The 19,734-nt window shown below is 34.9% G+C and overlaps 1 protein-coding gene across 1 annotated transcript; it reads right to left on the reverse strand.

The window, feature by feature from the left end:
- Positions 1–79: 79 nt before the first annotated feature.
- On the reverse strand, positions 80–13,644 carry LOC128672340 (synaptic vesicle glycoprotein 2A-like). The gene is made up of 10 exons (XM_053749436.2): positions 13,471–13,644; positions 8,714–8,926; positions 6,656–6,818; positions 5,371–5,552; positions 4,510–4,694; positions 4,083–4,234; positions 3,251–3,469; positions 2,526–2,711; positions 1,505–1,632; positions 80–622 (listed from the first exon to the last, which is right to left on the reverse strand). Exons 1-10 carry the CDS (start codon positions 13,580–13,582, stop codon positions 567–569), a joined length of 1,596 nt encoding a protein of 531 aa, XP_053605411.1. The 5' UTR covers positions 13,583–13,644; the 3' UTR covers positions 80–566.
- Between the last annotated feature and the right edge of the window lie 6,090 nt (positions 13,645–19,734).

Here is a 19,734-nt window from a genome sequence, read left to right on the forward strand (position 1 = left end):
TTTACTTTATTTTTAAATCAATTTACGAAATATATCAAATATATATATATATATATATATATCTGATTAAAAACACAAACGAACATTGAGTAATTACATATTTACAACAATTTTATTAACCTAAAAAAATCCTTAACATTTAGCTAAATAATATAACAAAAAATATAAAAAACGTGATAAAAACAACATACAAGAAAGAACAACAAAATACAACAAGAGAAACAGATGTTGTAAGTATATTGTACAAAAATAATACATAAATTAATATTACGTGTATTATATTTCAAAAAAAAAAAAGAAAAAGGTTATTATAATGAAACGAGTTTGCCATTAATACAATTTAGATATATATTCGATCAAATGATCGATTGATGGTTTAAAACATACACAACTCTTTTGAGTGCACAAGAACATCTTCTTCTATGGGTGCCTCTCCAGCTAGTGAAGGTCAGCGCTTAGCATGGTTAAGTCCTTCTAAGTTAAAAACATATTGTGTAACTTTAATTAATACCTAAATGCGGCGTTAAAAAAAAATTTGAAATCAATGGTTGATTGAATTCATCATCTCATTCCAGTTTCTTCAGAGTAGTGTTTGGCACAATAGCACACGCGAGACCAACAGCTGAAAAAAAAATTGGATCAATGTTACGCCATTTGACGGGGCAATTGTGAAAAATCAAAGGCTTTCTAAGCAAATAATTTGAAGTACATATAATTCTTGAGAGTTGTTGCATGTGGGATGTCCTAATTAGTTATTGACTGAAGATTAAGATGGCGGTAGTTGAACATTAAAAAAATATTAGCCATAAGTATTAGGCCGAAGTGTGGCCACTTCGCACACGTGCGACGTTGCGCGTTTCGGCTCCGTTATGATTCGATGTTTTTGACACTGACGTACGTTCAAACTCAATACAATGTCTACGTTGTTCTGTATTGATCCGTCAATGGATATCGACGTGACGGAGTACGACTGAACAATGGGGCCTGGATTACGTTGAATTCATTTTGTTGAATTAGGAGCTACCTACACCCCTACTAATACGGTTGAATTCAATATCCGCAGTGGATCATTAATATTTGGTTGTTGAATTAAAACCCAGCAGTGCAGTGGATCAGGAAAATGTAATTAATTTATATATGTAGTTATAGTCTCTTGTGGCGAATTAAAAAAACGTGAATTGGTTACTTGTACGTCTAAACGTGCGTTGGTTCTACTAGTGCCACATGAGTTTGTATACCAATATAACTCATGTATAGTAGTTTTCATCGACCACCACTTGCTTCCGGTGAAGGAAAACATCGTGAGGAAACCTGCACACTGGTTGATTATTAACTTGTGTGTGAAATGGAGAAGGCAAATGGCAAACCACTCCATTACTAAAGCAAAGAAAGTTCTTATGTAATTCCACGTAATGACCACGACCCTCAGCCACGTGGAATACGACTATGAAGAAGACGTCTAAACGTTCTATTCTTTCTATAGACATAATGTGAAATAACTTACCTCCAAGCACAGCGGCGATGGTGATGAAAGGTGGTAGACAACCAAACTTGATTAAAGCTGGGAAAGTGATGGTTCCAAGTATGGTGCCCACTCTGCCGCACATGAGGAACGTGGCCAGGGCCATCACTCTGAAATTATAAATATTTCAATTAAGTTTATATAGTATTAGTTGCCTGCGAAAAATTATGAAGAATATGTTTATCAATTTTCAGCTTTTTATCTCGAAAATTGTGTTAAGTTCCATACAATCTTTCACTCGCCTCTTGAAGCGAAAAAAACTAGAAACACATGATCTTTAATTTGTTGTAAACAACTAAAGTCAAAATTTTCAAGTCGCTAACTTCAACGGTGTAGAACTATCATATAAAAGATTTTCACCCCTCCCAGAATTTCTTCTCTCTTAGTGCTCACCTACACTCCCAGGGAACCTACATGCCAGATTTCAACTTCCTACGCCCAGTAGTTTCGGCTGTACGTTGTCTGTCAGTCACTCAGTAACGGAAGAGTTTTATATATATAGATTGATTAAATCAAGTCACATAGAGGATAACTTTGTAAAGTAATATTGAAAAAGCTTTAATATAATTAGTTCTGCGATCAAATGATAATTAGGCGTAATGTTATTAGGTAAATAATCAGATACTACTGAAAAAAGAAGGATTGGAACTAAATCAGTTTTGTTGGTTTAAGGTCTAATATGTATTTAAATTAAATAAATAAATAACGTAATATAAAGTAAAGGGAAAAGCTTTTGTCCAGCTCCGGGATACAGGTTTAAAAATAGACACACGTGATGAGTCTGTTACTTATAGCATACAGGCAGGATAAAAAATATTGTTATTTTAAATTCCCAAAAGTCTGTAACATCATCAGCTATTTAAATATCCCCACTATGCTGGGGACCTGGCCTTCCTTATGGATAAATAAGGAGAAATAAGGGCGTTTTACGATTGCAAATACAACCGAGGCTAATAGCTGCACATTAATGTTTGTAAACATTTGGAAGCAACTGAAGGCTGACCTGGATGAAGTAGGAAACAGATCCACAGTGATGCTCGATAGCGATGCTCCACACAAGGAAGTGAAGGCAAGAGCGGCGGTCACCAGACCCACCACGGTGAACGCGCCGGTGCCCAGGAATGGAAGGAGGATGATGACCAATGCGCTGAGAACGCCACACAGACCTGAAACCAGCTTTTTGCCGCATCTGAAACGAGTTTGTTTTTTCTTACAAAATATCATTTTTCCCATCATCATCATCTTCATATTGAAGTTTGGAGGTCAGTATACGGAAACCCTCGCGGCTTTGGACCGCTATTTTCAGTTGATTGTGTCAGTAAGTCCAGTCCAATCCTTTATGTCATCAAACCACATTTTTCTCATAGGATTTATTATCGTCAGAGGGATTTTGTTCCATTAAATGCGTGACAAAAAATCAAGTCCATGCAGTAAACAGTTGAAGAAATACGAAGTTGTCATGAGCCGATCTTGGGCGTATCATCAGGTCATGCTTTTATCATAACGAATTGTCACGGAAAGTTAAGCAACGTGGAAAAATTTAAGTCTGTAGAATAAGTGGAAGTAGGTGAAATTTAGCTTGCAAAACTTGGTAAGAAATAAACATTGGAACAGGTAATGCAACAACAAAAATTAGTAAAATTCCTTCACATTCTGTTTAGGAATAATTTCACAAGTTTTTAAGATTTCAGTCAGTCTATCTCTATAAATTAGGCTATAGTTACTGACCTATTAACTAATGCGCCGCCAATGCCATACGTGAGGACTGAACCTGCGCCAACTATAGCACTCTGCAGATACGTCAGCATGTCGGTTAGTATGGGTTTGCAGGAGACATCATCAGGCGGGACGGTTGCTTCGGGAGCGATAGCAGCGCAGAGACTCTCGTTGGAGTTGGAGCCGATCATGGCTGCCAGCTGAGGGTACCAGAGGCGGAGGGTGTTTGATCTGAAACGTGACATAAAGTATTTATTTAAATTGGAATTCAATTGTAATAATTGTCTTGCGGACTTTTGATTATTTATTTATTTGCGATTGGTTTCACATCAAACAAGGATTTTTATAGAGCCTTGTGAGTCTGTAGATAACTCTGGCCCCTGTGATGTTATTGTAAATCAGTTGTACAAGGGAACAGTACTATCAAGTGAGCAGCTTACCCGTTTCCCACCCTATTTAAAAAGTACATATTCACGTCACTTTAAAATGATGTAGGAGAAAATATTATTACTAGTTAGTCTGTCCCATCACCTAGGATATGAAAGGTACCCTTACGTTTCTATGTACAATTTTACACCAAACATTAATTGCCAGATTGCCAGCAAACACAAGTAGAAGACATCTTACAAATAGCAAATAATGTTCAGCATAGGTTTAGCGGGGAAACATCGTACATTGGAAATGACTTTAAGGATGATATGCGTGCCAATGGTCTGACCGTGCGAAGTGGAGACGAACAAAGGGAAGCTCCGATTCTCAATGGTCACTGAAGTAACCGGGAAAACGCGCATCAAACGCAATGAGAGAGAACCGTACATAGTTAAAGTTTTTAAAGCAGACCTACCCAAACATGCAGCCCAGATGGATGACACACATGAGCACGAGCCACTTGAGATGGGGGGCCCGGAACAACGGCGCCAGCTGCGACAGCCCGCCACGCAACGCGGCCACGCCCTGGGCTTGCTCTTCTGATTTCTCTTCTACTAACACTGCTATCTGAAATAGATAGGATTCTTTTTACTTTTTACGTTCAAAATTAGCAAATTTTAATGTCAAGTATTATTGGAATTTTGATATTATTTTGATCGACACCAACAGCGAAAACGCAGTCAACTTTTACTTTAACTTTCGAAGCGCAAGATAAGAAGTAGTGCCGCTAATGATACTTTCAGAAATGAAACAGCATAAATGACAAATTTCATCCACAAAATCTTAGTCATAAAAAATGAGACCAACAAAATAGAGCAGAATATAACAAGTTTTTCACAAACCGGATATTCTTCTTTAGGTTTCCCAGTATTCATAGTGTAGATCTTCCTGAAGACCTGCATGGCTTCTTCGTTTCTCCCTCTGGACATGAGGAATTTGGGACTTTCAGGCATGCAGAGGAAGGCCAGGCCAGTAAACATAGGGACCAGCGCAGTAGCCATCAGAAATATGTTCCAAGCGTGTATTACTGCAAATCATAAAATAAAAATAAATATGTAATAAGCTTTATGATGAAGATTATGCGACACTAAATATAGAATTTTGGATCATTCGCACTAGTAAATAGTTCCATGGAACAAGTGAGATTTTTTTTTCTCAGTAGTTCCATGGACGTTGAAGCGTCAATGGAACTACTGAGAAAAAACTTGTTAGTGGAACTAGTGACAATGATCCAGAATTTTGAGTCTGAAACGGTTCTCCGATAACTGCTTCGTCTACGAACGTTTCGTCGACAGAATGTTTCGACATCGTGCGTTTGAACGACAGAACCCTTCATCTACGAACGATTCGCCGACAGAATATGGGAGACATTCTTGTCGGAGAACCGTTTCAGATTCAGAATTTCAATATAAAGTAATAGTTTTCCCTTACATAACTTAGTCACCATTGATTATATCGAAAATGGTGGTTAAAAAATTCCTTATTGTGTACAATAGACTATAAGGAATTTTTATTGTATTTTACTATAATACTTTCTACAAATTTTGTTATGTAGTTAGGTATAATCGAATATTACAGTTTTTTTTTATTTTCGTTACAAGATAAAAGAAATTAATTTTAATGTGAGGTGGCGCTAGTGAGCAGAGAGTAATCGCTTTAACAAATTATGATGAAGAAAAAGTGAATGTTTATTGACAACTTACCAAATTTATTCCCAAACATATAGAAATGCCAGTCCTTAGTGAGGATAGCCCAGGCGAGGAGCGGCAGTGTGGTGTTGGCGATGGTGTAGAACAGGCTGGTGAGTAAGATGACACGAGCCCTCAACTCTGTGCGGTGGAGTTCTGCCAAGTAGGATATCAGGACTGCGAAGGGGCCGTTGAAGCTGAAAGTGAAAGGAAACTTAAATAATTTATTATTTGTTATTTATAATATAAATAAATTATTTTATTTTAGAATGTATGCATATACACATAGTAGTAAATTGCAGTAAATTTATTGATGGTCAAAGTAGAAGTAGTGAAAATTGTGACTGTGGTCATAATGATCCATCTCGAATTTAACTCATTTGCTTTTTATGATGAAAAATATAATTTAAGATAGTATGAGTAGAATCTCTTTCAATTACAATACAAAAGATGACACGAAGGCTCTTCTTTATTTGGAAAGAAAAGCCTGGTCCAGAAATGTTGGTGCCAATAGTTTTCATTAATACGTATTTTACAAAAATATCATTTGTAACATAAGATTTCAGATTCATTTCAGAACAATTGTTGTCAGAGAGGTTCAATGTGTGAAAAAAAATCATTTCCGTAAACCGTTGAGGAGTACCCACGACCGGAGCCGTTTATGGCTGCTGCGGGAGTAACCGGTACAGCGCTCAGAAGACAGAAATAATCTCAATAATATGACGGACTTACAGAAAGCCTTTGGCAAATCTCATCAGAAGTAGCATGGGGAAGTTCTGACTGAGCAACCCGCAGTATTCGAGGAGTCCAAAATCAAAATCAAATCATTTATTCAGAAATTAGGCCTTCACAGGCACTTTTTCACGTTATATTCTAAATTAAATAATATTTACCAAAGGTACAAACTCCTACCATTTCGGAACGACCACTGCTGAAAAGAAATGCCGAAAGAAACTCATTCAAACAGTGTTGGTCCATATCATGCCAGAAGGGCTTACCATTTTTTAAATATAAATTTATGTATTATTTTTTATCAGTACAATGTAAGTACAATAGTCAAAAGGTATACTGAAACATATTATATTTGTGATCGACTATTGATGAAAGGATATATATATATATATATACCACCAGTATATATACCACCTTTTAATAAGAGATCGAGCTGACCAGTTCCCCCCGGCCGCACCCGTTCATGAGTCGACGCGTGAGCCAGCCTCCTGAGAAGTCGTTGCTCCACATCTGTATGTATGTGGTAAAGAAACCTAGTTTCAGGGTATGAAAGCAAGTGGATACTCACAGAAAGCCACTGGCAAATCTCGTCAGCAGCAACATAGGGAAGTTCTGGCTGAGGGAGCCGCAGAGCTCGAGGACGCCGGAGAAGAAGTTGCCCCACACCATGATGCGGCGCCGACCGAGCGTGTCCGACAAGAAGCCCCAAATCATGGCCGAGGAGATCATACCTGGAAGTTATATTGCCTGTTCTGTATCTCAAGCAATTGGAAATATTACAAAAACATTTGCTAACAATCGTTATTGCTGCCAAAAAGCTATGTGCAGTTAACGTGAGTGAATAATTTACACAATAAAAATAACACATTCAATATTTTTTCCCATTTGATCATCTCTGCCCTTTCATACGTAAAGGTGAAACAGAAAGTGGTGATCTACCTTCAAAAGGGTGTGCTTATTGGACAATAAATAGGTAATATGAAAATGAAATCAAAGGATATCTGGTTCTCTGAAAATATAACAAAACGAATTCTATAATAATGCGTCACATTGTCTAAAAGGTATATATAAGGTATATAAAGGTATAGCGTCACATTGTCTAAAAGGTATATATTATAATTTAAAATTGAATCACAAATTCACAAGAAAACAGTCAATATTACGCCATGTAATGTAACTAGACGAAAATTAAATGAATGGAGTAAAAGAACATAATACTTATATTATAAAAAAAGAGAGCTTACACATTAGATATTCATAGTGACTCCTCTATAGGCAAACTTGTCGAAGAAGTCTAATTTTATAACAATTTAATTAATGATCCTAGGTAGGCAGTTACCTAATCTTTATGTAATATTTATTAACAAGTGAAGCTATAAATTTTCTTTTATCATTATTTTTCGATCAACATTCGATATTTGCATTGTCTGTATGCGTAAATACTTTAACACACATGAAAACAGGTAAATAAGGTGATAGTTATATTTAATGAACACACAATTAGTATACAAATGTATTCGTGTTTAATTATTCGTTACATTTATCATTGATTCAAATATGTTTGCACTCAGACTTTCCACTCGTTGTCAACATGTGATATCCGTTATTGTTCATTGTGTGTCTAATTATAGATTTTACGAGTTATAACAAATAATTAATAGCAAAGACAGGATTAATATATTTTTTAGTTTAAGTAGTAAGCACTGTAATGGTAAGTCCAGTGCAAGAATTAGAGATGTCCTTTCGATTTTTGCATTGACAGATATTGAAACATCTTTGACACTGCGTTCAAAATATTCCTGCGACTTTTATAATATTATATAATCCTACCCTACACTTGATGGTACATGACCTGGTCAAATCATGATTTCAACCAAGATTGCTAAGGATCTGCAGAAACTAATACAAATGTCTACAAAGGATGCTATAGAAACAATGTAATATTTGTTCTCGCCACGCCTTTCGTTTGCGTATTAGTAACGATATCAGGTGGAATTCTGAAACTGTATTACGGCGTGTAAATATTTAAAAAAGAATAAGTTGAGACAACTTCATGTGCAATCTAACAGACGGAGACAAAGAATGAGCGACGTTAAGATACGCGTAAACTTTGGGAGATATAGCGACATTAGGTGACGTGGAATTGATGACATGTTTGGGATATAACCATTTTAAGTGCGCGTATTTCTGAAATAAGTTCATTTATTTTCATGCCCTTTCATTTTTGTACTACCTTTACTAACTTTTATTAGCTTCAAAATGCGTAATTTACAGTTAAATATATATATATATATATATATATATATATATATATATATATATATATATATAGCTAATGCTAAAAAATATGTAAAAAAGTGTGTGAGAAGATTGTATTCTGAATGAATGCTTTATCTTTAGTGTTGTCTTTTACAGTTGCTTTTTCTTTCGTAAACCAAATATCTTTTGTTTATTTTTTTTTGTAGATAAGAGGTCGGAAAAGTATTTATTTGCTTTATCTTTACAGCATCTTCCAGATCTATAATAATGAAGTTAATCCCTAAGGTCTACCAACCTATCTTACATTGGTAGACCTTTGGTTAACTCATGTGATGATATATACGGAATGAGATACTATGGAACAAACCTCCATAAGTGATAGCATTGACAGTGCCCATATCAAGCAGGCTGAGCTGCATGTCGCACTGCGCACGCGTGAAGATGTACGACACACTGCTGGTGACCGACACCGCGCTCCAGAAGGCTGGCAGCGTGCACAGCATCAGTAGGATATTGAATTTGCCGTAACCAGTCGCAGCGATAGCGGCTTCGAAGTCTGCTGGGGTCGCTGCTGCTACATCTGGAAAGGAAAGTCTGTGTTTACTAATTTCACTTTTAGTACCTACTCGTATATTTGAAACTGACTGATTAGTTAATTAGGGTGAGTTGCACCGTCAAATTGGCGTACACAAAATGGCGTACTTTCCTTCAAAATCTCAATATACCAAAAGTCAACAATCGCACATTTGTTTAAATTTATAAATTTTAAAGCTATCTAGAATAATTAAATCTTCTAATAGGTATAAATCCGTTGATAAAAATAGAAGCTGGCTGAACTTTAATGGATAATATTTATTTATGTTAATTATTCATAAATCTGCCATAAATATGAACAAAATATGCAAAGCAAATATGGTGATTAAACTCGAGAGACATTTCGCAGTGATCTGGAAACCTGGACGAGTTCCAAGATGGCGGCGAGACCTGCCCGAGACGCTGTTTGCTCACCGTTTGTTGTATTTTCAGCGAAGGTAAATTAGCCTGGCCTCGCTGCGGTCATATTTGGTATTTCAGTTTATAATGTTACGATGTATATTCATGATACAATACTTATTCTGAAATTGTATATATATTTTTAAGTAGTTTAAGTTCAGTTATAAACAATTTAATTATATGTTTAATTAATGAATATGGCTAATTAGCTATTTTTGACTTTTACATGTTAAGAACAATGGATTTACGCCGGAGTATATATAGGTAAGGGCGTAATTATATCCATGATATATAGGATTTATTTTTATTCAGTGCATATTTTTTACAATCATATATTTAGTACTTGGAATAACTACAACAACTTCCAAAATAAAACCGTGAAAAAGGAACAGAATCTACTTTCGCTCGTTCAGCGGATCAGCCAATGCTTATAGTAGAACAAAAAATATTGATTTGATTGGAAACAATCTCATTGTCCAATTATCTTCTTAAAAAATTATGTAGTGAATTGCAGTCGTTAAAATCCACCAATCCGCGAAGGGCTCACGTGTGTGTCATTGGCTATGGCCCAAACTCATTAGCCATCCGTAAGGAAGGCCAGTGCCCCAGCAGTGGGAACGTTTAAATGTCTGTTGATGATGGAGTGCCCTGTATATGTAGACCCAAGACACGTAAATCATTAACCAAACGTTCAGAAAGGGAACTCGACGAGCGTTATGCTCACTCTTGTACCTGGGTACCATTCGTGGTGGATTTTTTGATTAAAGTACTTATATTATTTTCTAGATACGTAAAATAAAATTTAACATATTTGGCGAGTTCTTCCGTTGACTCGAATTTCAAATATGATCTTCCATCTCTCCAACTAACTTAACACCAAAAATCACCTCAATCGAATGCTCTGCGGCATCACAAATTCCATCGCTGGATTTTATTCTTATCTGTTTACGAAACAGAAAAAGTATCTCTACTTACTCAGTGTTATTTCTTTAAGTATAGTACTCGATTTATTTGCGAATCAAGCTATGCTAGCTAATTTAAAAATCCAGTAATACATATACGTATACGTCCAACTGACGTACCTAGTTAAAAATTGTTTTGGTTACAATTATAATTTGGGTCACGTAGTCGCCAATGACGTATATAAGTAATGGATACGCTAGACAGCATTATCGAGCTGAGAAACTATGACTACAAATGATAAACTACAAGACACTGTAGACTGATTGTAAGCAGATATTTTATCTTTCTTATTTATCGGGTGTTACTGTTAAATTAAAGAATTATCATGCCCGAAAGGCTTAACAATATTGTATTTATTGTATAAGCGAATATGATGTAAGAAACAATATTGTTTCTTACATCAATCCTATTTCCAATATCTACTAAATAACACGATCAAAAATATACAAAAAATGTTTTATGATTGTGATCGAGTGCTGTTAAGAATTGATATAAATCACGATTTAGCAAATAAAGACGATTAATATATGAGAATCGAACTGACCAGTTCTCCTTGACAGCACCCGTTCACGAGTTGACGCACGTACTTCATATGTTATGATATGTTTTCCCTTACCGTTCCTTTTATGAATTTCATGGACATAAGCAAATTAATCCAATAATTATGAGTCACTGATAGCTTGCCGACTTTGCTAAAGAATAAAAAAAACCTGAAATTATTTCTCGCCAGCAAAATTTATGGATATAGATTAGTGGTTACGATACGACTCGAGGTATATTCGTTGATGCGATATAGGTCGACGATCTCAGTTTGTTTACAAACAGTTTCAGCCGCCAATATAAATTATAATTTCAACAATCCAAACTGGACTTCTTGATCATATTTTTTATAGTTTAAGAGCAATATAAAAAAAAAACACAAAAAAAAAACAAATATGATATAAACAATGATGTCATGACGCGCGTGTGTCATGAAGTATTAAGTGGAACAGTCACAGTTTTTGGGAATATTACTTAAATTGTATCGCCAACGACAAAATTTATATGTAAAATAAAAAAATATTATTTTTCTTCACAGTCGTATTCCTCATGGCTAAGGGTCATTACGTGGAATAAAACGAACACATCACTTTTTTGGCACTATTAATGGAGTGGTTTGCCATTGCCTTCTCCACTCCACACATAAGTTCACAATCAACCAGTGTGCAGGTTTCCTCACTATGTTTTCCTTCATTAGAAGCAAGTGGTGGCCTATGAAAACTACTATACAAGAGTCAGATTAGTATACAAACTCATGTGGCACGAGTAGTAGGTATTCGAACCTGGTACATTTCGATGCACAGGCGGTCTTAACCATTACACCATCACCGTAAGTAAAATGAACAGCGAGCAATCCCTTTGATGTACCCGAGATATACGAAAGGAATTAGTATTTTTCCATTTTAATTTTGACGTAGTTGATAGGATTAAGTTCTTGCAAATATTCGTGATAAACCCGATAGGGCAATACAAAGGCCACATTGGCATGGTTGTGTACTGCGTTACGTAGATATAATAAGCTATAGAGCTCATCTAATTGTTTAATCACACTAATCTGGAAACGAACAGAGCAAATCTTTTTGCAAATAAAGCTACTTGAGCATATATGGTGGTTTTTGAAAACAATTCACATATTTTACCCATTAATGTACCACTAGTACAAAGGAAGAAGCGGTGGTGGTGTAATGGTTAAGACGCCCGCCTGTGGATTGAAAGGTCCCAGGTTCGAATCCTACTCACTCTGCCACATGAGTTTGTATACCAATCTGACTCATGTATAGTAGTTTTCATCGTCCACCACTTGCTACCGGTGAAGGAAAACATCGTGACGGAATCTGCACACTGGTTGATTCTTATTAACTTGTTTGTGAAATGGAGAAGGCAATGGCAAACCACTCCATTAATAATGCCAAGAAAGTTGTTGTGTGTGTTTCATTCCACGTAATGACCACGACCCTCAGCCATGAGGAATACGACTATAAAGAAAAGAAGTATAAAGGATTTAAGACAGGATTTAAGACTTACTATAAGATTATAATGATCGATGTGATGTTGAACTATCAAAACCTAATGACTATAATATATAATATTGAGCCAAAATAGACCATTTACCGAATCTATTCTACAAAATTAACAAGAAATATAAAACAGACAAAGGAAAGCGAAAAAAAATTATATAATATATATCTATATTTTATATATTTCTATGTTTTATATAAGAATATTATAAAATAACATTTCTTTAAATCAACATGTATAAAACTCTCTCCCCTAGTTGATTGACAGACATTACCAAAAGTAATGGGTGTAGAAAACTAAAATTAAGTATTTATACATACAGAATATTCTCATAGCACCGGGAAAGACAGTGCGAAGTCGCAACTAAAACCGACTTGAACATAAAATACACGACATCGATTACCATTGGCTGATGCCAATGGTCTAACCTAGAGATCAGGTTCGAATTTGCATAAATTCAAATTCAAATTCAAAATTCTTTATTCAATTTAGTATGATATACATCACTTATTGAAGTCAAAAATTACTTAAACTAAGTCTACTGCCGGCTTCCAAAGCGCAGGTGAAGAAGAAGCGGCGCAACAAACTTCACCGCAGCCTATTCTCCAAGGACGTCAATTAACAAATATAGGTCTTATACATATATTAAAAAATAGGAGGACATAGTTAGAGAACAATAAGAGAGCATAGTTTGAACTATTTCTCGACTCAGTTCTTCTGAAACAAGTGACAAGTGACGTCCAATTTGTGGTGACGTCATTTCTCTACGACAAGAATTCATATTTAATATTATAAATGCGAAAGTCTTGTCTATCTGTGCTTTTCGCTGTCACGGCTAAACCACTGGACCGATTTAGATAAATGTACTTAAAGACGTACCTATGGACATAGGCTATTTTATTTTACAAAAATCAACCCTTAAAAAACTATTATGAGGGTTGAAAGTTTGTATGAAGATCCCCAGGACGCCTTAATTGTCTATCCCATAAAAATATTGATCCTAGAATTTATTAATGCGGGTAAACCCAAAATTGAATTATGCTGTCAGAAGTAACCATTCTACGCTGACGAATTCGCGGTACACTGTACATAATATGAATGACCGCATACCTTGTCCCAATTTCTGCAGATTGCTCGAAGACAGCCCGGTCACTTTGAAGAGATGATCATGAGGTATCTCCTCCTTCTGGACCCCAGCCTCCGCGTCTTTATTCGTCACCATTTTAAAATGTATCACTTATTAAAACCCATTTGAAAACCGTTTACCGCACACACCCATCCTTAACCAACTATGAATAAAAGTGGTATACTTATATTATATACGTAACATCGTATCTCAGTTGTTTGATGAAGGATGAAGATCTTAGTTTGTTAAACAGTAGTCAGGTTTCCTCCGATAGGTATCGCTATACAAACATTTTATACAAAATAGATATAGACGTAAAGGTTTCGATGTACAAATATTTATTGAAAAGTTGTGTGGTTCGTATTGGATTTAGTCAGTTATTCCCGACGATTGTTTTTTTCTAATGCCACCGATATTATATGGCATATTGATCGATATATTCATAAATAATTGTAGCCTGCGGCTACGCTCGCACAAGTTTAAATTTTAGTACATTTTTGTAACAAAGTTCATTGATATATTTTTTCAACGGCACAAGCGTTTAATGGTCTGACATGTTGTCGACCTCGGTGGCGCTGTGGTAAAGTGCTTGCCTCTGAATCGAGAGGTCCCAGGTTCGATCTCTGGTCGGGTCACGATGGAAAATGATCTTTTTCTGATTGGCCCGGGTCTTAGTTGTTTATCTATATATGTATTTGTTATAAAATATAGATCGTTGAGTTAGTATCTCATAACACAAGTCTCGAACTTGCTTTGGGACTAGCTCAATCTGTGTGATTTGTCCTAATATATTTATATATTTATTTAAATTAACGGCAACTGTTTTTAATGCCGAATATGTATCTTGAATCTATGGCTGAAAATATTTATAGATTGAGAAATGCTTGACTATTTAATTTTATTTATTTTCATCTGTGAATTAGTTTCGATCTTTTTATTATTTAAAAAAGATAAATGTTTAAAAATAAAACAAAAATTAATAGTTCAATAATGGGGGACAATTGACACAAACACGTGTTTTTCTATGCCTCCCAGACCGAGGCTGTTTAGAAATAAATGTAAATGTGATCTTTGATCCTGCTTGTGGCTACAATTCCTACCACGAGTCAATCGCGTGTCGCGTGTGTCCCTGTAATCAACACGGTGCGGCTTCCCCGGACAGGGCTGGCACTCCGTGCCTTTGTTTTGCGACGAGTTTGCACTCGTCGTAAGTGAGATAGAAGGATTTCATACAATCCCGATCCAGCTAATCTCATATAAAGTGGTAGAGGCCAGGCACAAAAAACAGTAAAAATATGACATCGTTTCAAAATCAAAATCAAATAATGTGTGTATGTATGTTTGTCGCAGTAAGAAGAAAAAGCCGTAATATATTATAATATATCCCTGGGGGTATAACTATACGCCGGAATAATAGTTATAAGAAAGCAATTTATTACATCATTCTAGGCATATAATTATCGGATCAAGTTAAGTGATATGATTATATTACTCGATTAAGTTTTGTGAAATAGAAATCTACCATAGATTCAAATGTCACAAAACCTATTATATTGACTTTCATTCTTATTACAAAACTGTATTCCGAATATGCACACCTTTTTCTTTGCAACCAGAACCACGTGAGCTTCTTTTGATCCGCTAAACAAACTGCGGTCTAGATGAACATTCTTGACGGTACCTATTTGTAGCATAAAAAATATATTATTATCCCGTTTGCGATCTAATTGATGGACGTTCTAGACGACAGATAAAAACTGGAAGATATAAGAAAAACACATCGAGGATAGACAATAAATCAAAATCAAATCATTTATTCAGAAATTAGGCCTTCTCAGGCCTAACTTTTTCACGTCATATTCTAAATTAAATGATATTAAAACTACTAGCATTTCGGAACGACCACTACTGAGAAGAAACGTCGAATAAACAGGATATATAGGACAAGGATAGATGACGATGTAAAGGTAAATTGTAGACCTTAGCTCAGTAATGAGTCACCATAAGGAAATAAAAAAATATTCTGCCCGTGCCAGCCCTGTACAGTTGGACTTTGACCCCGAGTCCGAAGTTCTGTCCACCAACGCCGGTCGAAGTCCAATACATTTTAATTTTCCCTTCAGGGTTTTCTTCCACTCTGCATGGAAACTTCTCTTAATTTATCACATGATAGCTTTTTTCCCGCAGCTTCGCCCGCGTAAATTTCCCACGGGAGCAGTTATTTTTCCGGGATGAAAAAAATCCGTATGTCCTTTTCCACGCTTCATGCAAAATTTAAAGAAGATTAGTTGAGCAGATAGAGTGTGACTATGGTATCAAACAAACGAACGAACGAACGAACGAACGAACGAACAAACGGACGGACGGACGGACGGACGAACGAACGAACAAACAAACTTACTTGCATTTATAATATTAGGAATAATCACTCATTAAAATGTCTTCTTTGATAATTACAAGAATAAAAAACAAACGTATTTTATATAAAAAAAAAATACTGAAGATATGATATTATTTATAACTTTAAGGTATGTGTAGAATAATGTACAATTTTGTACAACCATAATAAAGCTGTTTGTAATAAATAAATAATAAATAAATATATTAGGACCAATCACACAGATTGAGCTAGCCCCAAAGTAAGTTCGAGACTTGTGTTATGGGATACTAACTCAACGATACTATATTTTATAACATATACATATATAGATAAACATCCAAGACCCGGGCCAATCAGAAAAAGATCATTTTCCATCATGACCCGACCGGGGTTCGAACCCGGGACCTCTCGGTTCAGAGGCAAGCACTTTACCACTGCGCCACCTAGGTCGTCAAAGTTGTTTGTAAGTTTTTCATTTACATTGATGATGAATCTTTACGGCAAACTGAATGATGAAATTCTAATAAAGTATATCATTTTACTAATTTACTTACGTTGGTTTACTCCTCTTGTCTCCTGAGCTTTGTTTCTGATAAAAAAAATCTCATTAGTTATTACAATTGTTCTTTTTGCAATTATAACTTTTCAGTAAAATTGTGAAAAACTGAATAACGTTGCTTGTATATTTATATATTTTTCAATTTATTATACATGATTTATTGCACATTATTATTGATATGGGTATAAAAATGTATTGTATCATATAACTTAAAACAAAATAGCTATACAATAAAAATTGCTAAGTTTACAATAATATAACTTAAAATATAATGTTTGTTTGTTTTATAAATAAAAAATAAAATAAATTTAGAACATTGAGCTGACGTTTGATTCCCAATTACTCTATTAATTACCGAACTAGAGACATAGAAATCTATCGCTTTTCAGATGAAATTTATTTCGACCTTTTTACATTATGTACTTTTATATATTATTAGAAAAAAAAACATTGTACGAAACAATAATGGTAAGCCGATCTGGCATGATAGGGACCAGCACTATTCAAATAAGTTTCTTTCCACATTTCTTCTCAGCAGTGGTCGTTCCGAAATGCCAGTAGTTTGTAGCTTGTGAGAAATAACTATAAATATAAAAATTGACGAGAAAAAGTGCCTGTGAAGGTTTAATTTCTGAATAAATGATTTGAATTTGAATTTTATTCAAATTGAGAGGACACATCCCTGCGTTTCTGGTGTGTCATTTTAAAATAAGAATATATTTTTTATACAAAGTTTTAATAAATGTGGGACAAATTGGTGGACAACAGCTGAATATTTTGTTATATCTATACATTTTTCATTCACAATCGTAACGGAAAGTAAGTGATCTCTGTTATCTATCATTTGGGAAATATATTAATTTGTGTGACAATTAAAACTCTAAGTCCAGAATTACTTACCTACATCTTATAGTGTCGTGATTTAGAATTCTTTCTGTAACACTTATTTGGGTGTTATTAAGGATTTTTACATTTATTTATCCAATAATTGATATTATTACATTCGACTATGTAGTTGAAAACACATCTAAAGAGTTTTATTATGTAACAATATATATAGTAACAATTGAAAATTCTGTTAAAAATACTCTATTTGATACCACAAAAGTCTTTGAAATCTGTCTTTGAAAGAATAATATCAGTTCTTGTAAATTAAATCGTACTTTACTAACCTAAACACAGATTCTAAGGCAACGGCCCAATTGTTCCTATCCTCAATTGCTTAGACCGTCCGTACACAGATACACAGATATTGTATATAGATTTGGCGTACCCCAACACACGTCAATGTCAACACCTAAAGAAAACAACGGAGAATATGGAACAGCAGCGCTACGTTGACGCAACAGAGCAACGGAACCGGACGTAACCCTTCAGTCGACGGTGGTCCGACGGACCCGTGGTCAGCGTAAAAAATATTTTTAATAATTCGGAGTTTCAGCTGTGATTTTACAACCGGCCGTCTGCCTGACGTCAACCCTTCTTGGGAATGCTATTGTGGCTTATATGTGTGCTACTAACCGCCTAGGCTATCCCTTAGTCAATTCGTACGATATTCACGAGAGAATATGAAGTGGTCCTTTTCTAAGGCGGAACCACACACAAAGCTTCTATCAAAGTGGTAATAAACATCAAGATACGTGGATGCATTTTCCCAGCGCGAACGGTTTGCACGTAACGAGTATTATACTCAACTAATTTTTATCACAGTGCAGTTTCAATGGTACTCAGCTGTACTCGGAGACAAGGTCACTCGTTCTCAGGTCGGCGATCTGTTATCTAAGTTTCATAACGACGAATTAAAACGCATTTTTAGAAATAGGTTTTTTACAAACTTGTCTTCACGATGTATATGATCTACTCAACCAATATTTTGAAAATTTTTAATACATGTAATGTGAAGTGTGGACATAGGGTACTTTTATCACGGAAAAATAACTGTACCCTTGGAAAACTTACGCAGGCGAAGCCGCGGTCAGAAAGCTAGTATTCGATAGAAATATTTGTCTTTTTCACTATATTATTCTGATATTCGCTTTAATTCGTGCCAATGATTGATTGCATATTTGTGTGTCCCCCGCGCATTTTCGTTACGCACGTAATCAAAACTTGTCGAATAAACTGTTTATGACATTAGATTTAGTCCCGAGAGGTTTAGCAGAAAAACATTACACTCCCTTTTCAGTCAGTCGAGTTTGCTGTCAGTAAGAGCAATCTATTTGTAAGTATAGTAAACAACCGTTTGGTCGCATATTGCTTTACTTTTGAAGAGGTTGCCAAAACAGTGAATGTCTCGGTTGATTTTTCTGTTATTATGAGATCACGTGCACAAGTAATGTTTAATAACTAGCAAAAGCTCGCGACTTTGCACGTTAAATATAATTTTCGGGGGGGATTATGTAAAAGGTTTTCTTAGTGCTCGCTTACAAATATCTGTAATTTAGGTATGTAATATTATGATTCGAAGAAATAATTCCTAATTTAAATTTTATCTCTCTATGGCCAGTAATTGTACTTATCTAAAAAAATGATTCTTCACTGTATTAGTTTTAAAACTAAAATGTAGCCATGTTCTTCATTTTATCATTATTATTGATAAGTACTAAAATATATTGTACTTAATTAATTAAGGCATTTTATATAGGACACAGAACCAAATGAAATGATCGAATAAAAATCAAAAACAACATTTGCTTCGTTCATTAACATTACCAAAATAATAAATATTATAAGAAAAATATTTTTACATAGATTTTAATTCCAATAAGTTGACTACTAACACACAGATGAGGTCGAATTAATATATTATTAAAAAAAATGACTTCTTTAGATATGTATGCATACCTAATACATACTTTTGTAATGATTTCTACGGCGTAGCAAGGGCAGCGTCTACGGCGCAGCAAGGTCTACAGTTACAGCCTACGAATGAATTTGATGAAGTTTTTGATTTTTATTCAATCTTTTCATTTGGTTCTGTGTCCTATATAAAATACCTTAATTAACTAAGTACAATATATTTTAATACTTATCAACAATAATGATAAAGGGTCAACATTCTTGTCTCGTAACATTTACGTAAACTTGGTAATAGTATTGCAATCATTGAGATTTGTTGTTCGCGTGACATTCTTAGAGACGGATAGATGTCAAGTTCTATTGAACCCTGCCATGCAAGATGATATAACTTCTATTATTATATATGTGTGTTGTCTATCTTAATACATTCTACCAATTAATACTATAATTTATAACAACGTACATAAAAAAAAATCTATGTATTATGGCCACTAATAAGTACAGAAAAAA

The sequence above is a fragment of the Plodia interpunctella genome, chromosome 9, assembly GCF_027563975.2.
Source record: "Plodia interpunctella isolate USDA-ARS_2022_Savannah chromosome 9, ilPloInte3.2, whole genome shotgun sequence".
In the NCBI taxonomy this organism is placed as follows: Eukaryota; Metazoa; Arthropoda; class Insecta; order Lepidoptera; family Pyralidae; genus Plodia; species Plodia interpunctella.

Coding starts and splice junctions, on each gene's coding strand:
- LOC128672340 (XM_053749436.2), bottom strand. CDS start 13,582: ATGGTGACGAATAAAGACGCGGAGGCTGGGGTCCAGAAGGAGGAGATA. Junction 2,712..3,250: donor GGCGGCGCATTAGTTAATAG/GTCAGTAACTAT, acceptor AACTCGTTTCAG/ATGCGGCAAAAAGCTGGTTT. Junction 623..1,504: donor CATCGCCGCTGTGCTTGGAG/GTAAGTTATTTC, acceptor TTTTTTTTTCAG/CTGTTGGTCTCGCGTGTGCT.